The 21,305-nt window shown below is 41.6% G+C and overlaps 1 protein-coding gene across 1 annotated transcript in view; it reads left to right on the plus strand.

The window, feature by feature from the left end:
• Positions 1-12,625: 12,625 nt before the first annotated feature.
• The window catches only part of PTPN22 (protein tyrosine phosphatase non-receptor type 22), a 48,689-nt gene continuing 40,009 nt past the window's right edge, over positions 12,626-21,305 (plus strand). Inside the window, exons 1-2 of the mRNA XM_026712922.2 lie at positions 12,626-12,695; positions 12,985-13,095. Of these exons, the coding sequence (XP_026568707.1) occupies positions 13,009-13,095 (87 nt within the window). The 5' untranslated portion in view covers positions 12,626-12,695; positions 12,985-13,008. The remainder of the gene's footprint in view (positions 12,696-12,984; positions 13,096-21,305) is intronic.

A 21,305-nucleotide genomic window follows, 5' to 3' on the forward strand; every position in this document is an offset into this window, starting at 1 on the left:
TCCTTCCAACTGGAGACTATCCCCCGTCACTCCACTCCAGGTGCAGGGTAACATGTCCTTGACTTTCTGAGAAAGGAATGTTGTGGCTAATCTGCCACCACTCCTTGAAATCCCCCTCCCAAATTCCCAGGCACTGAATGTGGCAGCCCAGAAGCCTCAAAGAAAAATTGCTTCCAAGCTGACAGTATGTTTCTATATATTTCTTCTCAGAGCCCTGGTGATGCAGTGGTTAGAATGCAGTGGTTAGAATGCATGATTATGTTTATATATCAACAACAGCTGGTCTCAGGATATAACTATAATATATAAGTTTTGTGATGAAAACTTAGAGTCTTTACACATCAACTGCAAGCCATTTTACTCTCGACGTGAGTTCTCCTCATTTCTCCTAATAGCTGTGTATGTTCCTCCAGAAGCCTATGAAAACAAGGCATTACGAACTCTTGCTGATCAAATTATGGAGGCTGAAGCCAAACACCCAGGTTCCCTTCCCATCATTTTAGGAGATTTCAATCAAGCAAATTTAAAGAAAGAGCTCCCAAAATATTTCCAGCATGTAAATTGTCCCACCAGAGGCAAAAATACTTTAGATCACTGCTACACAACAGTAAAAGATGCTTATAGGTCTTTACCACTGTTCTGTATTAGCATTCTCGAGGACCCGCAACCTGATTGGCCCACCCGGGCCAAAACCTGATTGGTTGACTGAATGGCCGTGATTGGAGCGTTAAGAATCTACCGCGATTGGCCAAGCCGATCGCGGGAGATTCAAAGCGCTGCCATTGGCCGCCGAGCCGCTGGCCGGCTGCATAAAAGCCGAGCGGCTTGCACACCTTCCCTTGTCCTTATTCTTGAGCACAATAAAGAGCTGTACGATCACTTAGACTCTCGCCTCTTCTGTGACCCGATCCATCGATCTAACACTGGCGACGAGGGTGGGATCGTGAGGCGAGGACCAACTAGCACGTGGCAAACGGTGACCAGCGCCCGGCAAAATGGCCAGCACCCTGCCGCCCGCTCCATTCGACCCAGCAACCGAAGACTGGGAGTCCTACATCGACCGCTTCCAGATGTTCCTGGAATGCAGTAACCTCAAGGACGCCAACGGCCAGAGGAAACGGGCAGTTTTCCTAACACACTGCGGGGCCGCAGTGTTCAAAATGGCCAAGGCACTCGCGAGGCCCGCCGACGTCAAGGAGATGGATTGGGCTGACCTCGAGCCCATCCTGCGCCGCCATTACGCACCCACGGTGCCCATCCTCATCCGCAGGTACGACTTCTACCGCTGAGACCAGCGCGAAGGCGAGTCCATCAGCGATTTCGTGGCCCAGCTGCGGAACATGGGAGGCCCCTGCGAATTCCCTGACCTGGACCAAGCAATCCGGGACCGACTCGTCCTCGGCCTCCGAGACCCCGTGTTGCAGAGCCGGCTGATGGCCAGAGGCAACATCTCCCTTGCCGACGCCCTCGCCGAGGCTACCGCCGCCGAGGCCACCCGCCAATCCGCAGCCCGGATGCGGCAGCCCAACGTGCCTGAATGGCCACCAACCCACGAGGCGACCCCAACCGCTGCGAAGCCCTGGGAAACCAGCCAGCGAGAGATGACCACGCACCACGGTGACCTCGAATCCCAATCCGACACCGAGGACGAGGACGAAGAGATCCATCGGTTACAGACCGAGCGTGACCGCCAGGACCGCCGTAGTCATAAGTCGGGGTTCCAGTGCGCCGGCTGCGGCGGCGATCACCCCCGCTCCGAATGCCGTTTCCTCGACGCCATTTGCAGGCATTGCGAGAAGCGGGGGCACATCGCCAAGGTGTGCCGGAACAAAAAGAGCTACAGCCCGCAGCGCCGAGGCAACAGCCCACGACGAAGGGACGGCACCCCGCCCAGGCACCGAGACCAACCCACCGAAAGCCGGTGGAGCCGCGACAACCGCAGCCGACGACTCAGCGAAGCACAGCGGCGCGAGGAAACCCACCAGACAGTCGTCATCGGCCACTCATCAACCACGGACGCCCGGAAGGTACACGTGGCCCTGAGCATCGAGGACCGGCCCTGCGAGATGGAAGTGGACTCCGGGTCCTACCTATCAATGGTCTCGTGGCGCACAATCAAGCGCCTAGTCCCGATCATCCGCCGAAGTGAGCTAGATGACCAGAAGCTAATCCTGAAAGACTACCAGGGAAACCGCATCCCTGTAATTGGCATCGGGCATTTCAAGGGCCACACCGACGTCTTACCACTCACGATCGTGGACCGCGACCGCCCTAGCTTGCTCGGCCTGCAATGGTTCGCCCCGCTCGGCATCGAAGTGACCGGCATCCATCGCACAGACGAGGCCGACTGGGAAGCGGCTCTCGTAAGGGATTTCCAGGAGGTTTTCGACAACTCGCTAGGCAAGTACCGAGGGCCCCCTATATCCTTCAACCTTAACCCCAACGTCGCCCCAATCCGCCTCAAACCCCGGCGAGTGCCTTTTGCGCTCAAGCCGAAAATCGACGAGCAGCTAGATAAGCTCGTCGCGCAAGGGGTGCTCGAACCCATCGACCATGCCCGTTGGGAGACGCCCATAGTCACCCCCATCAAACCCGATGGCTCAATAAGAATTTGCGGGGACTACAAGGCCACCCTCAATCATGCACTGCAGCAAAGCGCCTATCCCGTCCCAGTAGTGCAGCACCTCCTACACTCACTGGGGGGAGGCCGGGTCTTCGCAAAACTCGACTTGGCGCAAGCGTATCAGCAGCTGCCAGTCGACGCGGAGACAGCCGAGGCGCAAACGATTGTCACACACCGGGGGGCTTTTCGTTGCAACCGACTCCAATTTGGAGTCAGCGTCGCCCCAGGAGTCTTCCAAAGCCTCATGGAGAGGCTCCTCCAGGGCATCAAGGGGGTGGTTCCCTACTTTGACGACGTGCTAATCGCAGCCGCCGACAAAGAACAATTGGAGACCCGTTTAAGGGCGGTGCTTAGCAAATTCAAAAACGCCGGCCTTAAAGTCAAAAGGGACAAATGCCAACTTCACACCGAGAGGGTCGAGTTCCTGGGGTACCTTTTGGACCGGCACGGAATACACCCGACCGGGAAGAAACTCAGAGCCATCAAGGAAGCCCCCACACCAACAAACAAAGCAGAACTGCAAGCATTTCTGGGACTGCTTAACTTTTACAATGTCTTCCTACCCCAGAAGGCGACCGTGGCGGAACCCCTACACCGGCTACTCGATAAAACGGCCACCTGGGCCTGGGGGAAGCGGGAGGAGACTGCGTTCCAACGGACGAAGGACTTGCTAACATCAGACACAGTCTTGATCCAGTATAGCGAGACCCTCCCACTCTCGGTAACATGCGACGCCTCACCCTTCGGCATTGGAGCAGTCCTCAGCCACACCCTACCCGACGGGAAGGAAGCACCCATCGCCTTTTTCTCCCGAACACTAGCCAAGCCGGAAAGAAATTACAGTCAACTGGACAAAGAAGCCCTCGCCATCATCGCTGGAGTTAAAAGGTTCCACGAATACCTTTACGGCAGGAACTTTTCAATCATAACGGACCACAAACCCCTGCTCGGGATACTCGCAGGGAACAAGGCCACCCCGAACATCCTGTCGCCCCGGATGACAAGGTGGTCCGAGTTCCTTGCCGCATACTCATACGAGCTGTCACACCGGCCCGGTAAGACCATCCTGCACGCAGATGCACTAAGCCGATCACCACTACCGGACCTAGACGACGACCCAGCGCCCACAACGACGACCCTACAGATCGAGACTCTACCGTGCCCACTCGTAACCGCGCCAGACATTGCCCATGAAACAAATAAAGACAAACGGCTGGCGCGGGTATTGAGCTGGGTAGAGCGGGGGTGGCCAGAAGTTGACGGCGACAAACATTTCAAACCCTTCAGAAACCGCCAAACTGAACTGTTCTCACAAAAGGGTTGCATACTCTGGGGCGACCGGGTGGTCATACCGGAAGCACTACAGAACAGAGTATTAGCATTATTGCACGAGGGACACCCGGGGGTCGTCAAGATGAAAGCCCTGGCCAGAAGCTATGCTTGGTGGCCAGGGGTGGACAAACAGATAGAGACATGGGTCGCCGGGTGCAGCAAGTGCCAAGAGTCAAGAGCCAACCCCCCCCGCCGCCCCGATCCGGGAATGGGAAACCCCGAGGGGACCATGGTCACGGCTACACATAGACTTCGCCGGGCCAACCAAGGGGTATACATTCCTTATCACCGTAGACGCTTACTCCAACTGGTTGGAGGTAAGCACGATGAGAGCAACCACGACGGAAGCTGTCATCGACAAACTCAACAGACTTTTTGCAACGCACGGATTACCGGACGTCATAGTGTCAGACAACGGGCCCCAGTTCACGGCACTGACATTTGAAAAATACCTGGCCGAACGGGGCATCAGACACGCCCTAACCTCGACGGGTCATCCGGCGGCGAACGGTAGGGCGGAACGGATGGTCCAGTACACGAAAAAGGCCATCCAAAAAATCGAAACCGGCGACATCCAGGAAAAAATAAACGAACTACTGCTCATACAACACATCACGCCAAACACGACGACAAACAAGAGCCCAGCGGAGCTACTGATGGGAAGGAAACTAAGATCGCCGCTGGACCGTCTACACCCCACGTACAACCCGGAGAAACCCCCAGACTCCTCCAGCCGGTACCGGACATTCAACATCGGGGATACGGTCTATGCGAAAAACTTCACGGGAGACCCCCTCTGGGTACCCGCACAAATAACGCAGGTAACCGGGCCCCGATCATATAGACTGCAAACAACGGACGGAAGGAGCTGGAAGCGACACATCGACCAGCTGCGATCCAGACTGGCCACCAACACCCCCAACGACACGGCAACAACGACAACCAAGGAAAGCAGAGGGGGAAGGGAAGCCTCAACCACCAAACCGGCAACCGACGGAAGACCGGAACCAGCCAGGACACACACCCCAGCGCAAACCGATCACCACCCACCAGAAGACAGGAATAACCAAACAAACCAACCATACTCACCTGCAGACCTCGAACTGTCACAGACGGGATCTTCACCTGGAAGGTGCAGCCAAGCCAGCTCAACCAGCCCGGAGAGCCCAAGCGGGAGCGACAGGAACCACGACTCGACCAGCCCAGGGCATCCGGGCGGGAGTTGCGGCGTCAGGCCCGGCTCACCTTTCCAGGCGGTTCCATCAAGGGAATTGAGAGCGACGCGGAGCCCGTCCGAACCGGCCGACGAACACACACAGACTGAACCGCACAGGTCGGCCAGGCAAACTCGGAGCCCCACCTACCTGCGCGACTACGTCACGACGCTGCGTCAGACGAAACCATGAGGGGAGGGGTGTTCTGTATTAGCATTCTCGAGGACCCGCAACCTGATTGGCCCACCCGGGCCAAAACCTGATTGGTTGACTGAATGGCCGTGATTGGAGCGTTAAGAATCTACCGTGATTGGCCAAGCCGATCGCGGGAGATTCAAAGCGCTGCCATTGGCCGCCGAGCCGCCGGCCGGCTGCATAAAAGCCGAGCGGCTTGCACACCTTCCCTTGTCCTTATTCTGGAGCACAATAAAGAGCTGAATGATCACTTAGACTCTCGCCTCTTCTGTGACCCGATCCACCGATCTAACAACCACAAGCAGCTGTGGGACACTCTGACCACTGCATGATTCACCTTGTACCTGCCTACAGACAAAGACTTAAAACCATTAAACCAACAATTAAATCAGTGAAGATTTGGTCGGATGAGGCAAAGCTGAAACTCCAGGCCTGCCTTGATTGCATTGATTGGAATGTTTTTGAAGATGCCTCTGCAGACCTAGATGAGCTCACAGATACTGTAACATCATATGTTAGCTTCTGCGAAGACTTATGTGTATCAACAAGGAACCTGCAAATATATAGTAACAATAAACCTTGGTTCACAGCTAAACTTAAGCAGCTACGTCATTCCAAAGAGGAAGCCTACAGAAAAGGTGACAGAATGCTATACAACCAGGCCAGAAACATATTAACAAGAGAGATCAGAGCAGCAAAAAGAAGCTACTCTGAAAAATTAAAGAATCAATTCTCAACAAATGAACCAGCAAACATGTGGAAAACTTTTAAAAACATCACTGGCTTCAGCAAACCTCCTTCCCAGGCAGAAGGAAATCAACAACTAGCAGATGACCTGAATGTGTTTTACTGCAGGTTTGAAAAGAAACTACAGCCATCTATCTCCACAACCCACATCTCAAACACATCAACAACAGCCAAACCTTCTACAACTGGCCCAATCCATTGGGCTCACAGCCTCTGGTAATCACAGAAAAAGAAGTACAAGACCTATTACACAGACAGAAGCCAGGAACAGCACCAGGGCCAGACAAGATAACTCCTTCTTGCTTAAAAGTCTGTGCTGACCAATTGGCCCCCATCTTCACCAGAATCTTCAATAGATCACTAGAGATGTGCTATATCCCTTCCTGCTTCAAATGTTCTACCATCATCCCAGTGCCAAAGAAGCCCTCCATCAAGGAACTGAATGACTACAGACCAGTTGCTCTAACATTTGTAGTTATGAAAATCTTTGAAAGGCTTGTGCTGTCCCACCTGAAAACCATCACGGATCTGCTGTTAGATCCCATGCAGTTTGCATACCAAGCAAATAGGTCGACAGATGATGCTGTTAACATGGCTCTGCATTACATCCTACAACACCTTGAATCTCCAAATACCTACGCAAGGGTCCTCTTTGTAGACTTCAGTTCAGCATTCAATACCATCATTCCAGACACTCTTCTAAGTAAATTAAACCAACCAGCAGTACCTGAACACACTTGTAAGTGGATCATAAGCTTCCTAACAGACAGGAAGCAGCAGGTGAAGCTAGGTGGAATCACATCCGATACCTGTACAATCAGCACAGGGAACCCCCAAGGCTGTGTGCTATCCCCACTTCTCCCTATATACCAACTCAAAACCATAGAAATGGTGGTAGACGTTAGAAGAAACCCTCCCATACTACCACCTCTTACAATACTAGACAACACAGTATCAACAATAGAGACCTTCAAATTTCTAGGTTCTATTATATCACATGACCTAAAATGGACACCGAACATCAAAAACATCATCAAAAAAGCACAACAAAGAATGTTCTTTCTGCGCCAACTCAGAAAGCTCAAACTGCCCAAGGAGCTGCTGATACAGTTCTACAGAGGAATTACTGAGTCTATCATCTGCATCTCTATAACTGTCTGGTTTGGTTCTGCAACCCAACAGGACAGACACAGACTTCAGAGGATAATTAGGACTGCACAAAAAACAATTACTACCCACCAGCGTTCAATTGAGGACCTGTATACTGCACGAGTCAAAAAGAGGGCTGTGAAAATATTTACAGACCCCTCACATCCCGGACATAAACTGTTTCAACTCCCTCCCTCAAAACAACGCTATAGAGCACTACACACCAGAACAACTAGACACAAGAACAGTTTTTTCCTGAAAGCCATCACTCTGCTAAACAAATAATTCCCTCAACTCTGTTCAACTATTTACAAAGTGTACACTACTATTACTGTTAATCTCACCACTCCTTATCACCCATCCCCTCCCACTTGACAGTTTCCTAGTATGATTTGATTGTTGATTGTACCCTATGACTATCATTAAGTGCTGTACGTTATGATTCTTGATTCTTAATGTACCTTTTCTTTATGTATACTGAGAGTATTTACACCAAGACAAATTCCTTGTGTATCCAATCACACTTGGCCAATAAAGTATTCTATTCTATTCAGTATTGCAGGCAAACTTTGCCCACAGCCTGGAGTTCAATTCTGATGAGATTTGGGGTTGATTCAGCCTTCCATGCTTCCAAGGTTGATGAAATTAGGACCCAGCTTATTGGGGGCAATATGCTGACATTGTAAAGAGCCCAGAGAATACTTTAAAACACTATGGGTGGTATGAAAGTCTAAGTGATACTTAAGGAAATTGAACTATTTTCTAGAATGTGTTTAAAGAAATCAGAATCAAAGAAATAATGAGAAGAACAAGGATTATCCACTCTATGCGTCTACATGAACTATAATTCCAGTTCTCAAACAAAGAAAATGTTATATTGTAATCTTGAAAAGAGTCATTTAGGCCAAAAAGTCCAACTTCTTCCTCAGTCCAAGAATCCAAATAGAAACTTCCCAGACACATGACTGACTCTAGCTATTAAGGGGAAGCCCATATTTTGGGAATTTGGCTGTTCTTACTGAATGGAGGTTTTCTTTTCTTTTAGTCAATCTGAACCTGCCTGTGTATTGCAGTCTAGAATGAGAAACTGTATGATTTCTGTGTTAGTATTTGAAAAATACTATCACAGTAATCTTTGTTTAAAACTAAACACCATTATGGTGTTTCATGGACTTAATTTCTTTTTTTTTAATTTTAAAAATAAAGTTTATTTAAGTTTCATATATTTAAAACACTTAAAAAGAAACAAACAAACATATAAACATATATACGTATGGTATTCAGCTTTGTTCAGGTATTTTCCCACGTCATTATAGTTGTGCTTTTAAAGTTGTAGCAACGTTTCGGCAGAATCTCATTTGCCATCATCAGGCTTCTGTATAGTGTTCGTCTGTGAGTCAGACTTTCACAGCCGTTTTTGTTTTAAATTTGGTGCTAGCCTACACTGTGCCAGAATGGTTTTTTGTTCATCCTGATTGGTTGGGAGTCTTGGTCTGTGTTTATTGGTCTTGGAGTTTGCTGTGTTCTGCTTGATTGGTATTTCTAATATCTTCTGTCTGTTTTGTAGCTTTTTTTTTGTCTTGATTGGCTGGCAACATTGTGTTTCCTGTATTGGAGGCTTTTAGTGCAGCTTGGCTCCAAGTAAATGGACGGCTATCATTTATTAGGAAGCTAGGTTTCATCTGGGTGCCTGGTTGGGGTGTGTTTGAGCTGGAGGTATCAGGGAGAGTCTGTTTGTGCCCAGTTGTTTGGCTGGCTTGTGGTGTGGATAATTTTTTGTTTAAGAGTGCAGGCTTCCAGATAATTGACAGTGTGGTGGAGTCATCTATTCATGCTCTCAGGTCTTTTTTCAATCTCTATGGCTTCTCTGATAATTCTGTAGCTGGGGTTTTCTATAGTGGCTAGGGTTTTGGTGTCATTGAAGTCGATGCTATGACATGTGGCTTTCATGTATTAGACTAGTGAGGAAGTGTGTTCCAGCTTTTTTACTTCATTTTTGTGTTCATCTTTGGGGTTTCTTAGGATGGCTGTTTTCGAAGAAACCCCAAAGATAAAATTGACCTGGAAAACCAAGGCATATATGAAGTCCCCTGTGCATCATGCCCTGCCACATACATTGGACAGACCAATAGAAGAATAAGTACCCGCCTAGATGAACACAAAAATGAAGTAAAAAAGCTGGAACACACTTCCTCACTAATCCAATACATGAAAGCCACTGAAAACAGAGCATGCGGCCCTCCTGAGCTCTGTTTTTGCTGACAGACGGTTGCAGGAGGCTGCCGCAGCCAAAAATGGAGCTTAGGAGGGATGTGCGTGGCGCTTGCGAGCTCCATTTTCGCTGGCAGAGGGTTGCAGGAAGCCCCTGCAGACAGAAATGGAGCTCGGGAGCCTATTTTCACTGGCAGAGTGCTCGAGCCACCACAGGTGCCCAACACAAGTGACATTGAGCTGGCCACGCCCACCCTGGCCACACACACCCCAAGGCCAAACACAACCCTAATGCGGTCCGCTTCTGATCTAGTTGGTTTTTACTGGATGTGCTGAGAGTTCAAGTATTAGAAACCATAGCTAGAACTGACTTTGATTGTCAAGTGGAAGAAGGCTCAGGTAACAGAACATGTAATTTTAACTCTAAACATATTTTTCCTCACAACAATAACATATGGATGGGCTGAGTAACAGACTGACACAAAGTTATTCAGTAAGCTTTCCTTATGAAAGGTGGACTAGAACCTGAATTTCTCCATTTCTGTTCCAGCAGCCTAACCAGTATACTTCTGGTTAAAAGGAAAACCAAATTCTCTCTTCATATCCGATCTAGATACTCTTTTGACTCCCTCCCCATAAAATTGACTAATGCAATTATTGTCTCTTCTCTACCTCTTTGAGATATGTTATGAGAAAGCTGTGAGTACTGTTCCTATTTTTGTCATCCAACTAACTTTTTTTAATTATCTGAATTTTACACCAACATGTTTGTGTGAGAACTGATATTTACCTCTTTGTGTCACTTTGAAGGCAAATATAATTAGGAGGAAGAGTTGTTAAATCGGATGCAGAAGTAAAGTGCAAATTTGTAGCAGCTTTGGCCGCAGGAGATAAAATAGAAAGGGCGATCTTGACATAACTACAACTTCTCCTGAATCCCCCTCTGCCTTTTCTATACCCTCCAGCAGAGGTGCTATTCGGCAGGTTCTGACCAGTTCTGGAGAACTGGTAGCAGAAATTTTGAGTAGTTTGGAGAACCAGCAAATACCACCTCTGACTGGAGATTTTACAGTATCCTTCCCCTGCCACACCCATCAAGCCACGCCCACAGAATGGGTAGTAAAAAATTTGAATCCCACCTCTTCCCTCAAGGCTTTAGTCCAATCCTTATTTTAATAGTTTTAATCTGTTACATTTAATCTTCTTGTTTTGTGAATTCTACCAATAATTTTTTCTTTTGATATCAAACAATGATATCAAATAATCAACATGCCCCCTGAAGTTCTGGGCTATTTTCTAAACTTTTTTTGACATATATACAGATTTTAAATGCCTAACATTGAATATAAATGGAGCAATTGTTCCTCAAAAATGAATTATTTCAGTACTTTAAACCATTTAACAAGAAATAGCTTTTTTTTTTTTTTACAAGAAATGCATATTAGAAAAAAAGGATATAAAATATTTCATTTGCAACAATTTGGTGAAGAATTTATTTCAGTGGGCACCAAAAAGAGAAATGAAAATGTTTTGTATGTAAACTGCCAATTACAGCCAAAACTAAGACTGAATTATGATTTATGGTACACATGTGAGGGGGATGGAAATAGTATGCATGGCAACAAGAGTCTGATAATGGAAAAGTTATGCTCCAAATGAACATAAAGTAATATTTGACAAAGGACTTATAAAATAATGAACTTAACATATGAAAATTGGTATTTATTCAAAAATTGGAATGAAATAATTTGTTCAGAGGAAGATATTAAAACAACACATGGTAAAATACCAAAAGTTTTGTGTATGTATGTATGTATGATGGACAATTTAGAGCTTGTGGATGCATAAAGATACAAAAATGGTGATGCAAAATATATACACATATCAATGCCTTCACATAGAAGTTAAATGAAACATTATTTCAGAAAGAAGGATATCCCTGGTCAATACTGTTTCAATATCTTATCTCTGAAAATACTGAATAGCAATATAAGCCAAGAATGAAGTATGGCTGAAGTGAAGATTAAAGCAGACATATATAAATTATCTGTGCTGCTGATTACATGGTAAAAATTCTGAAAAATCATTGGGAGAAATAGAAACACAACGAATTTTACACATTAGCTGGATTTAAAATTAATAATGGAAAAGCAAAGATGTTAACAAAAACACAAGGATGGGAGAGAATTGATGGGAAAAAATGATTTTAAGATTGAGAAAAAAATGAAAAGTTTTTACTATGATAAAATATGAATTACATGCTATTTCAGAACAATTACATTAAGACTATGGAATGAAAGTAAAGACATGCTAAAATGGGAGAAATTACAGTTGTCACTGTTAGGGAAGAATATCTGTGAAAGAAATGAATGTATTGCCTAGAATTATGTTTTTATTTCAAGCAAAAGCTAGGTTTGTATGGCAAGGGAAATGTGGAAATTATTTTTAGAGGCTTTTTAAAACCATGCCTGCTGTAGTTCAAAAAAGCCAGAAATTTTTGGGTTCAGGTACATATAGTGATATGAAGAATGCTAAATAAACTTGCCTTATTTATGTATTTATTCTGCGTATCTAGTTTGTTCCAATATTCTATATGTTAGGCATTAACATGTCAATGAAGAAACAGCTGGGGGCAGTGCTCTCCTGTGGCAGAGAGACAACACTCTTCTCACACACTATTTGTGTAAGTTAAGTAGACAGAAGAGATAATTAGAATCTTGTTTTTACTTAAGTTTTCCAAAAACTGAAATCAACATTCTTCTGAAGGGAGAGTGGATGGTAACAAAAAATAATTCAGATAGTCTGCATTCCAGGAACTGTCTAGTCAATTTTACAATAATCCCTGGGTAACTTAACATTTGGACATAAAAATGTCTGCTGCAGAAGTTCTCTGGGAAGTTCAGTCTAGGTCATGTGAAAGGGCAGCAATGTCTGAATATTTTGGAATTTTTTTGCAAAGTTTAGGGCTAAGGCGTGACTAATATATTTGAAAAGCTAAGCCATCTCTTTCTGGTGGGAGGAGAAAAGTGGATATATGAACAAAGAATGTTCTTAGAGTCTGGGAAAGCTACTTATCAGCACAGACTTATTAATGAAGAAGATGGATTTAATAATGAAATCTGACTACATTACAAGGCATATATCAGGGACCTGAGGTATCTTTGCTGTTATTTCCCCGCTCTTTTTCTCTTCATGGAAATAATGCTATCACAGTGATCTCTTGGGTGAGAAGCTCATCTTAAAGAAAAATGAACAGTGAGGCTTTAGGCTCATTTTAACCAAAATAAGGTGCTTTTTTGTTTTGTAAAATAATATATTATTTCCTTCTCTTGGTTGAAGGCACTAGGGCCTGGCAAGGATTTTTTTTTTTAAGTTTGCCACTGTGGCTGCTACATACATATTCACTTCCTTCTGGTCTTGTGATGAACTAAACAAACCAGACAGGAACCCTCCACACTGGTGGCTGTTTCCACTGTAGCATGTATTTGTCATGCTCATCTTCCTTTCTGACAGTTCATCTTCAACTGGTTTTACGGCATGGATCAAAAAGAAATTATCATGAAAAACCTGGAACGGATCAGAAACAGAAACCTCAACAAGGAAGAGTTCACCAGTGAATATTTGGTAAGCAAGCTGAGGCAATATTTCTGAGTATGGTTTTATTTTAAAGGAAGAATTAATACTGCATTTTATGAAGACCACCCAGTTGTTTTAGTAAACCGCTAATTCATGCTTGTAAGGTTTGGGTTTTTTTTTTCCTATGAAAGCATTTAAAATAGCATTGAAAGGGACAGATGGGGAACTGCCTGAACTTTAAATTACTTTAAGGTTCAAACTCGGTCCTTCCTGTTTTTTCTTGTGGGGTTGAATTAACTGAACGATAGTAGTAGCTTGATTGCAAAATGGTTGGGAGAGTCACTTGTTCAGATGGGCAGCTATAGAAATCAATCAAACAATAAATAAAAATAAATTTTCCACTTTATGGTAGGAAAGAAAGGAGCACCTGAGATTATAATTGATTTAGGAGGGCCGCAGACACTGTTGACTCCAGGTTGTAGGGAGCCTTTCAATTAAATGCTGTCATTTGCCTCCTTGCTGCTATTGTTCAGTTCCACTCTTTCAGTGTGACCCATTCATCTGGTCAGAAGGAAGACATTACCCCTTTTTCTGACTCAAATTTCAAAATAGGTGAAGCGGCAGAAGCAGAACCAGTGGTTAGCAGCAGCAACCTCTTCCCACCTCAACCCCCAGCCCCAAGAGAAGACTATAATTTTAAAAATAATGTTTGCATAATCTTGAAGGATGATTAGCAAGAACCAAATCAAAAAGAGCCTTAGACTATCAAAGTCAGATTTTAAAAAAACATTAATGGGAACGGGATAAGAGCAAGGTAAAGACTATGATGACTGTGAATTGAGGCCTTTGATTTAATAACAGTTGTCAATGTCCGAGTATACTATAAATTGAAAATTATGTTTTGAGGAATTCCTGGGAATCCACGGGAGTTTTTAGCAGGTCACTAAGGGTAATTTTTTGAAGTATATCAATCACGGTGTCCTCATGTAAATAATAGCTCTAATATAACTTTAGCTTGTATGAATGCTAATATTTGGGTTTGATAGGCAGTGTATAGACCATACCCTAGGCCTAGAATGTCTCTGATTCCTTGGCAAGAAATGACTTGAAAACAGAAATACCTTTTCATTAATTTGATAAAGAGTTGCTTCTCTATTGCTAAAAAATAATAATAATTTTGCAACAGAAACTGGGCATGGCAATGATAGATATCAGAGTGCTAGAAATTAGAATTTTATCTTCACAAATAAATCCATATAGTTTCCAATAGCTATATTAAATAGTTTACCTCTACAGAAAAATCTTTGTGTATTGTCACCCTGTGTTTGGTGCCTACTAAGAAATCTGTAATTACCAAGTACAAAAAAGGCTAATATTTTAACTTCTTGCTTTCATAAATGTGTGTGTGTGTGTGTGTGTGTGTGTGTGAATTTGAAATACATTTACACTGGTTGAACTTTTTCTATATCTGATGCTCTTCAAATGTATTGGAACAGCTTACTTCTTTAGTCATATTCATTCAGATAGGCTCACTATCTAAAGCAATGGTGCCCATAAATGTTACTTGTCAATTGCAATGCTCTTCCAGAGACATCATGCCTTGTTTCCATTGGCTCAATGTTTGGATTCTGTTATTGGTTTCCTGCTGCAGCTTGTTAGGCCCAGTGGAGGTTGTTTTTAGCCTTCAGATCTTTGCAGTAGAAAGCCTCTATTCAGTCTTTTGCGATGCTGATGCCTGTTAAGATTTCCTTGTTTCTTAAACTTGCTGTGCAGGCAGTGGTGTATTAACCATTAAGCAGACTAAGCATGTGCTTAGGGCACCAGGACCAAAGGGGGCACCACAAAAACTTTTTTTAAAGTTGTTATTGGTTTTTAAAAACAAACATAAACAAACAAAACATAAAAATATCAAGCTAACTTCCATACAGTGTGCCGGTTGGTTTACAAATTGTTTTGTGCTTCCATTTTGTAGTCTTCAATTACAATTACATTACATATAATCTCATATTGTCAATCAAAAATTAAATACCTTAGTATCATTATTAATCAATCATTTGACTATACTTTTATTCATTCATGTTTTGCAAGATAACCATAATTTACTTAATTTATTTTATAACAATTCAGATTATCATCCCAAATCTATCCTAAAATCATTTTGTAGATATAATAAGAAAGAAGTACATCTTTATATATTTATTATTTTCTAAAAGTCCACATATTTCATTACTGTATTTTATTGTCTAACCATTGATAGAATAGATCCCAAATTTTATAAAATAGTTTATCCTCTTGTTCTCTAATTTCAAATGTCAATCTACTCATTTCAGCACATTCCAATATTTTCTTAATGATTTCCTCCTGTGGGTGGTATTTTCTCATTTTTCCAGTTTTTGGCAAATACAATCCTAGCCGCTGTTAATACATTTACAATCAGATATTTCAAGTCTTTACTATATATTTCAGGTAAAATTCCCAATAAAAATATCTCTGGTTTCAAGTCTATATGTTTTTTTGTCATTTTTTCCAACCACATGTGGATTTTAGTGCAGTATTTTTTAGCATCCGCACAAGTCCACCACATATGGTAATATGAGCCAGATGTCTGATGACATTTCCAACATTTTTTGGATTTATTCTTGAACATTCTTGCTGTTCTTGTCAGGGGGAAATGCCTCCTCTGCAAAACATCTTATACAAATTTTCTTTATATGCTGTTGACATTGTCATTTTATAATTTTGAGACCACAATTTTTGCCATTTCTCTAAATCAATCCCATATCCAAAATTCTTCCCCCAAGCATAGTTTCTTTAACTTGTTCTTCTTCTAATTTAATTTCTAATAAATATCCATACAATTTTTTAATCACCTTTTCATCCGTACCTGTCAAAATCTTATCTAAATCAGTCAATTTATCATAGAAACCTTCCATTTTAGAATCTTTATCATACCTTGAATGTATTTGTGCATATGAAAACCAATTCATCTTTATACCTTGTTCCTCTAGTTTTCGTATAGATTTGAGTTCACCCTTTTCATTCAATATTTCACCATCTAACTGCTTGTTCCTTTTTGTATATAATAGGATAAGAAAATGCTTCAATAGTCGATAGCCAGACTGGAATTTTCAAATAACATTGTCTTTTAATCTTCTCTCAGTTTAACCACAGAGACTCCCGTATATAATGTCTTCTAAAATACCCTTGTGTTTTAGTTCCTTTATACCATAAAAAAGCATGCCACCCCAACAACAGATCATGTCCTTCTAATGTCAACAATCTAGTATTTCTTAGTGTTATCCATTCCTTAACCCACATCAGATTTGTAGCTTGATAATACAACTCCCAATTAGGCAAACCAAATCCTCCTCTAATTCTAGCATTTTGCAAAAGTTTTAACTTTATTCTCGCTTTCTTACCTTGCCATATATATTTCAACACAATTTTATTTAAATCTTCAAAGTACTCTTTTCAAAGCCTAATTGGAATTGTTTGAAACAAATATAAAATTCTGTGTAATATGTTCATCTTGATGGTTGAAATTCTCCCTATTAGTGACAGTTGTAAATTTTCCCATTTCGCCAGATCTAGTGCTATCTCCTGTTTAAGTTTGATATAGTTATTCTCTTTTAATGTACTGCATCTTGCTGTCAAGTATATCCTCAAGTACTTGTTCTTATTCTTGACCTGAATTTTCAATAGGTCTGCCAGTTCTTCCTTTTGTCTTAATAGTATATTCTTTGTCAAGATCTTTGTCTTATCTTTATTTATTTTCAAACCAGCCACCTTTCCATATGTCTCTATCTTTTCTATCAATTTTGATGCTCTTTCTAAAGGGTTTTCTAAGATGAAAACCAGATCATCCGCAAATGCTTGCAGCTTAAATTCTTCCTTTTTGCTTTTCATTCCTTTTATATTCTTTTCATCTCTAATATTTTTGTTTAGCACTTCCAAAGTTAACACAAACAACAAAGGTGATAGTGGGCACCCTTGCCTTGTTCCTTTTCTTATATTGATAGAGTCTGTCAGTTCTCCGTCTATCATTACCTTGCCGTTTGCTTATAGTATATAGCTTCTATTGCTTGAATAAATTTTCTAGCAAAACCCATCTGTTCCAACAGTAATAACATGAATCGCCAATTCACATTATCAAATGCCTTCTGTGCATCTAGAAATATCAGAGCCATTTGTTTTTCAGGATGTGCCTCGTAGTATTCCAAGGTGTCCAAGATTACTCTCATATTGTCTTTAATTTGTCTCTTTGGCAGAAATCCATTTTGATCAGGATGGATAAAATTATTTAAATATTTTTTAAGTCTTTCTGCCAATATTGAAGCAAAAATTTTATAATCTGCATTTAGTAGAGAAATGGATCTATAGTTCTTAATTTGTTATGGATCGGCCTCCTCTTTTGGAATAAGTGTAATATAGGCTTCTGACCATGATTTAAGTATCTTCTTCTTTAACATAACTTCATTCATAACTTCTAGCAATGGAAGGTTCAACAATTGTTGTAGTGTTTTGTTAAATTCTGCCGGAAGTCCATCTGGACCTGGTACCTTTCCATTATTTTGCTTCTTGAGTGCTTCAGTTAACTCCATCATTGTTATATTGCTTTCTAACATTGTTTCAGTCTCTTTAGGTATCTGAGGTAAATTAGCATTCTGTAAGTACTGTTTAACTCTTTCCTCATCAATATTCTCTTGCATATATAATTTCCCATAGAAGTCTCGAATGATTTCCTTCTTCTCTTTACTACCATAGCAAACTTGGCCTTGGTCATCTATTAATTGCAATATTTTCCTTGATTCTTTCTCCTTTCTCAATTTGTATGCTAACCATCTACCTGGTTTGTTTGTGTCTTCAAAGTAGTTCTGTTTAGCACCTCTAATTTTCTGTGCTAACTCTTCTTTTTCTATTTGACCCATTTTATGTTTAATTATATTCATTTTTAGCTTGATGTCCTTTTTCTGTGGCATTTTCTGTAGCTCTTTTTCAAAACTTTTATACTCATCCTCTAAGGCCTTAAAGCAGGCTTGTCCAACCTTTCACCTTCCCTGGGCCACATTAGAAGATGAAAATTTGGTTTGGGCCACACATAAAATAAAATAACAGTAACGATACCTGATCATCCAAAAAAACCATAGAAAACATTTTTTTCATAAGATATCATAAAAAATAGTCAACCAGGGAGAAAGGAACGCGGGGGGCGGGGGGAGAAAGCTCGCCCGCCTCGCGCCTACCTCTCCTCCTGCAAATGGCCCGGCTGGATGCGGCAGGACTGGAAGGCGAGGACCGGGAGGCTCGGTGCAGCAGCAGCAGCGGCGGGGGCGGCGGGGGCAGAAGCCGCTACAACAGCTCCGGCGGCAGTAGCAGCAGCAACAGCAGGAGGTGGCGGAGCGGGACCCTTGGGCTGCGGCTGCCTTGGCACGAGGAGCGCTCTGATGGCACCCGCCTTTTCTGTTGCTGCTTGGCGTGGCGCTCACCTGGCCCCGCCTCACGCCCGCCTCTCCTCCTCCTCGCTGGCTTGCCCTTTTGCATGAAGGTTGGGGTGGGCACTGGGCCACATTACGAGCCGACCTGGGCCGCGAGTTGAACAAGCCTGTCTTAAAGGCTAATCTTTTCATACTATTTCTTTTCCTTGTATAGTCTATTATCAATCCTCTAACATATGCCTTCATTGTATCCCATACATTCTGAATTGATGTGTCTTCTTTCTTGTTTTCTCTAAAGAAAAAAGCCAATTCTTTCTCCATCCACTGTGTGAAGTCTTTTTCCTTTTAAATAGTCCATCTAGGACTATTTTCCTTTATTTAACATCCATCTAGATCTTCTTTTTTGTCCTTTCCATTTAATTGTCATTGAATTGTGATCTTCTCAAGTACTTGTTTCAATATTTATTTCTTGAATATTAGTTATTAATTCTGTTGACATCCATATCATATCTATTCTGGACCATGATAAGTGTCTATTTGAATAGAAGATGTATTGTTTAGTTTTAACATTTCTTTCTCTCCATGTATCTTTTAAGTTTATTTCATCTACCATTTTAAAAAAAGTTTTAGGGAGAGTCTTTCTGTTTTGCTTTATTGTTTTCTGTGCTGTATAGTCCAATTTATTGTCTACAATTCCATTAAAATCTCCCATCATAACTATATTAGCATAGTCCAGTTCAATTATTTTCATATGTAATTTTTTGTAGAATTCTTCTTGTTTGTCATTCGGAGCATAGATTGCAATCAGGAGTGTTTTCGTATTATTGTCTGTTATTTCCACCATTAGTATTCTTCCATCATCATCGGTATAAATCAATTTTGCTGTGGTGGTCTCTTTAATATATAAAACAACTCCTCTTTTCTTACATTGTGTCAAGGAAGTAAATATTTTCCCCAATTTTGGCTGTATCAACAATTGTTCATATTGTTTTTTACTATGTACTTCTTGTAGACAAATTATATCAAATTTTAACTTCTCTAATTTATGAAAGGTTTTCCTTCTTTTAATGGCTGAGTTAAGTCCATTTATATTAATTGTAATCAATTTTTTCTCTTCCATGATTATATTTTGTAGTTAAGTTTAGCAGCTCTTGTAGATCTTAGTTCACGTTGTTCTTTGGCTTCCACCTTTCCACCTACTGCACCTTCTTCTTTTTCAGTCACCATTTGGCAGTCCTCTTGGAATTCAATTAGTGAGATCTCTTTTTCTGCCTCTTCCTCTTTTCCTCCAAAAAATTCTGTATAAAATAATTCCACTTTCTCAATTGAGTCAATTCTATGTCTCTGTTCTTGCCATGTGAACATTAAACCTTTGGAATCAGCCATCTATAATTCACCTCTTTTTTAAGTAGCATTTTAGTCAGGAATCGGTATTCTCTTCTCATCTCTCTCACTCTTCTGGGTATTTGTTTCAAGACCACAATCTCCTTGTCTTTATATTTCAATGTTTTCTCTTTTGCCACTTGCAATATTTGCGTTTTAATGGCTTTCTTTGTAAATCTAATATGAACTTCTCTTGGTAAGCTATTTCTCATCGCATATTTTGTGGAAACTCGATAAATCTCATCTATTCTATCCATCATCTTTTCTTGAGTTATTTCCAAAGCTTCAGCCAGTATTTCTACCATTATCTCAGCTAAGTTTTGTACTTTTTCTTCCTCTACATTTTGGAATCTAAGATAGAATTCTGATCTATCCATCTCCCATCTCAACATACCACTTTTATTTTGTTCAACCACCGTTAATCTATTATCAATATCTCCAATCTTCTTGTCTCTTTGTTTATCTTCTTCAATTTTTTGGAATCTCTCATCATACTTCAACATCATTTGTTGGATGTTCTCCACTTTTTCATCGGTTTTCCCTGTTCTTTGTTCAGTGTTCTATGTTCTTTGTTCAATGTTCTCTATTCTCTTTTCAATATTCTCTGATCTTGCTTGAATATTTTGAATTCTTTGCATAATCATCTGCAGAGTCACTTTTTCTTGTTCTTTTTCTTGCTTTAACATTGTCTGTATTGAACGTTGTCCTCCAGATGGTGGAGAGGAAGAAGTAGAAGTTGAAGAACCAGGAGCTGTAAATTTCCTACTCATTTTAAGCAATTCAAAATCTTCAGGTTCTTCTAAACCTTAATCCAATTGTGAAGTAACCAATTATGGTTCAAAATAAAACTAGTAGAAAAAAGAAACCCAATAATAATGATTAAAAAGAAGAAGAAAAAAAGGGAGGCCAAATTTCTTCAGGTTCTTGTATACCTTAATCCAATCAGTAGTTAGATGAAGAAAAAGGCTTGAAAAAAAAATTGAAAAAGAAAGAAAAAAAAAGGAAAAGGAAAAATTCTTCAGGTTCTTCAACACCTTAATCCAATTGAAAGGTCTCAAATTGAAAAGAGTGCATAAGAATAAACCAGAAAGGTAGATGAAAAAACAAAAATACCAGGAAAGGGGAAAAAAAGGCTATTCCCTTTAAAAAAAACATTAATACTAAAGCTTTCCCTTTAAAATAAAAAGCAAACGTAGAGATTGGACTTCCACAGAAAAAAAGAAAAACCAAGACAAGCTCCAACAAAGCCAAAAGCCCAAATAGTTATTAGAAGAAGAAAAAAGATAAAATGAAATACAATAAAGCTGGTGAGGAGGGATAGCACAACTTCGAAAAAGTAAAAAGAGCACACTGCACTTTGTTTAATTATCCAAGGCTCTTATTATAGCTCTCTTCTCCAAAAAACTTATCACCTTTCCCGCCCCTAGATTTCAACACCAG

This window comes from Pseudonaja textilis, chromosome 3 (assembly GCF_049901715.1).
Source record: "Pseudonaja textilis isolate UNSWEBS1 chromosome 3, rPseTex1.2, whole genome shotgun sequence".
NCBI classification, from domain to species: domain Eukaryota; kingdom Metazoa; phylum Chordata; class Lepidosauria; order Squamata; family Elapidae; genus Pseudonaja; species Pseudonaja textilis.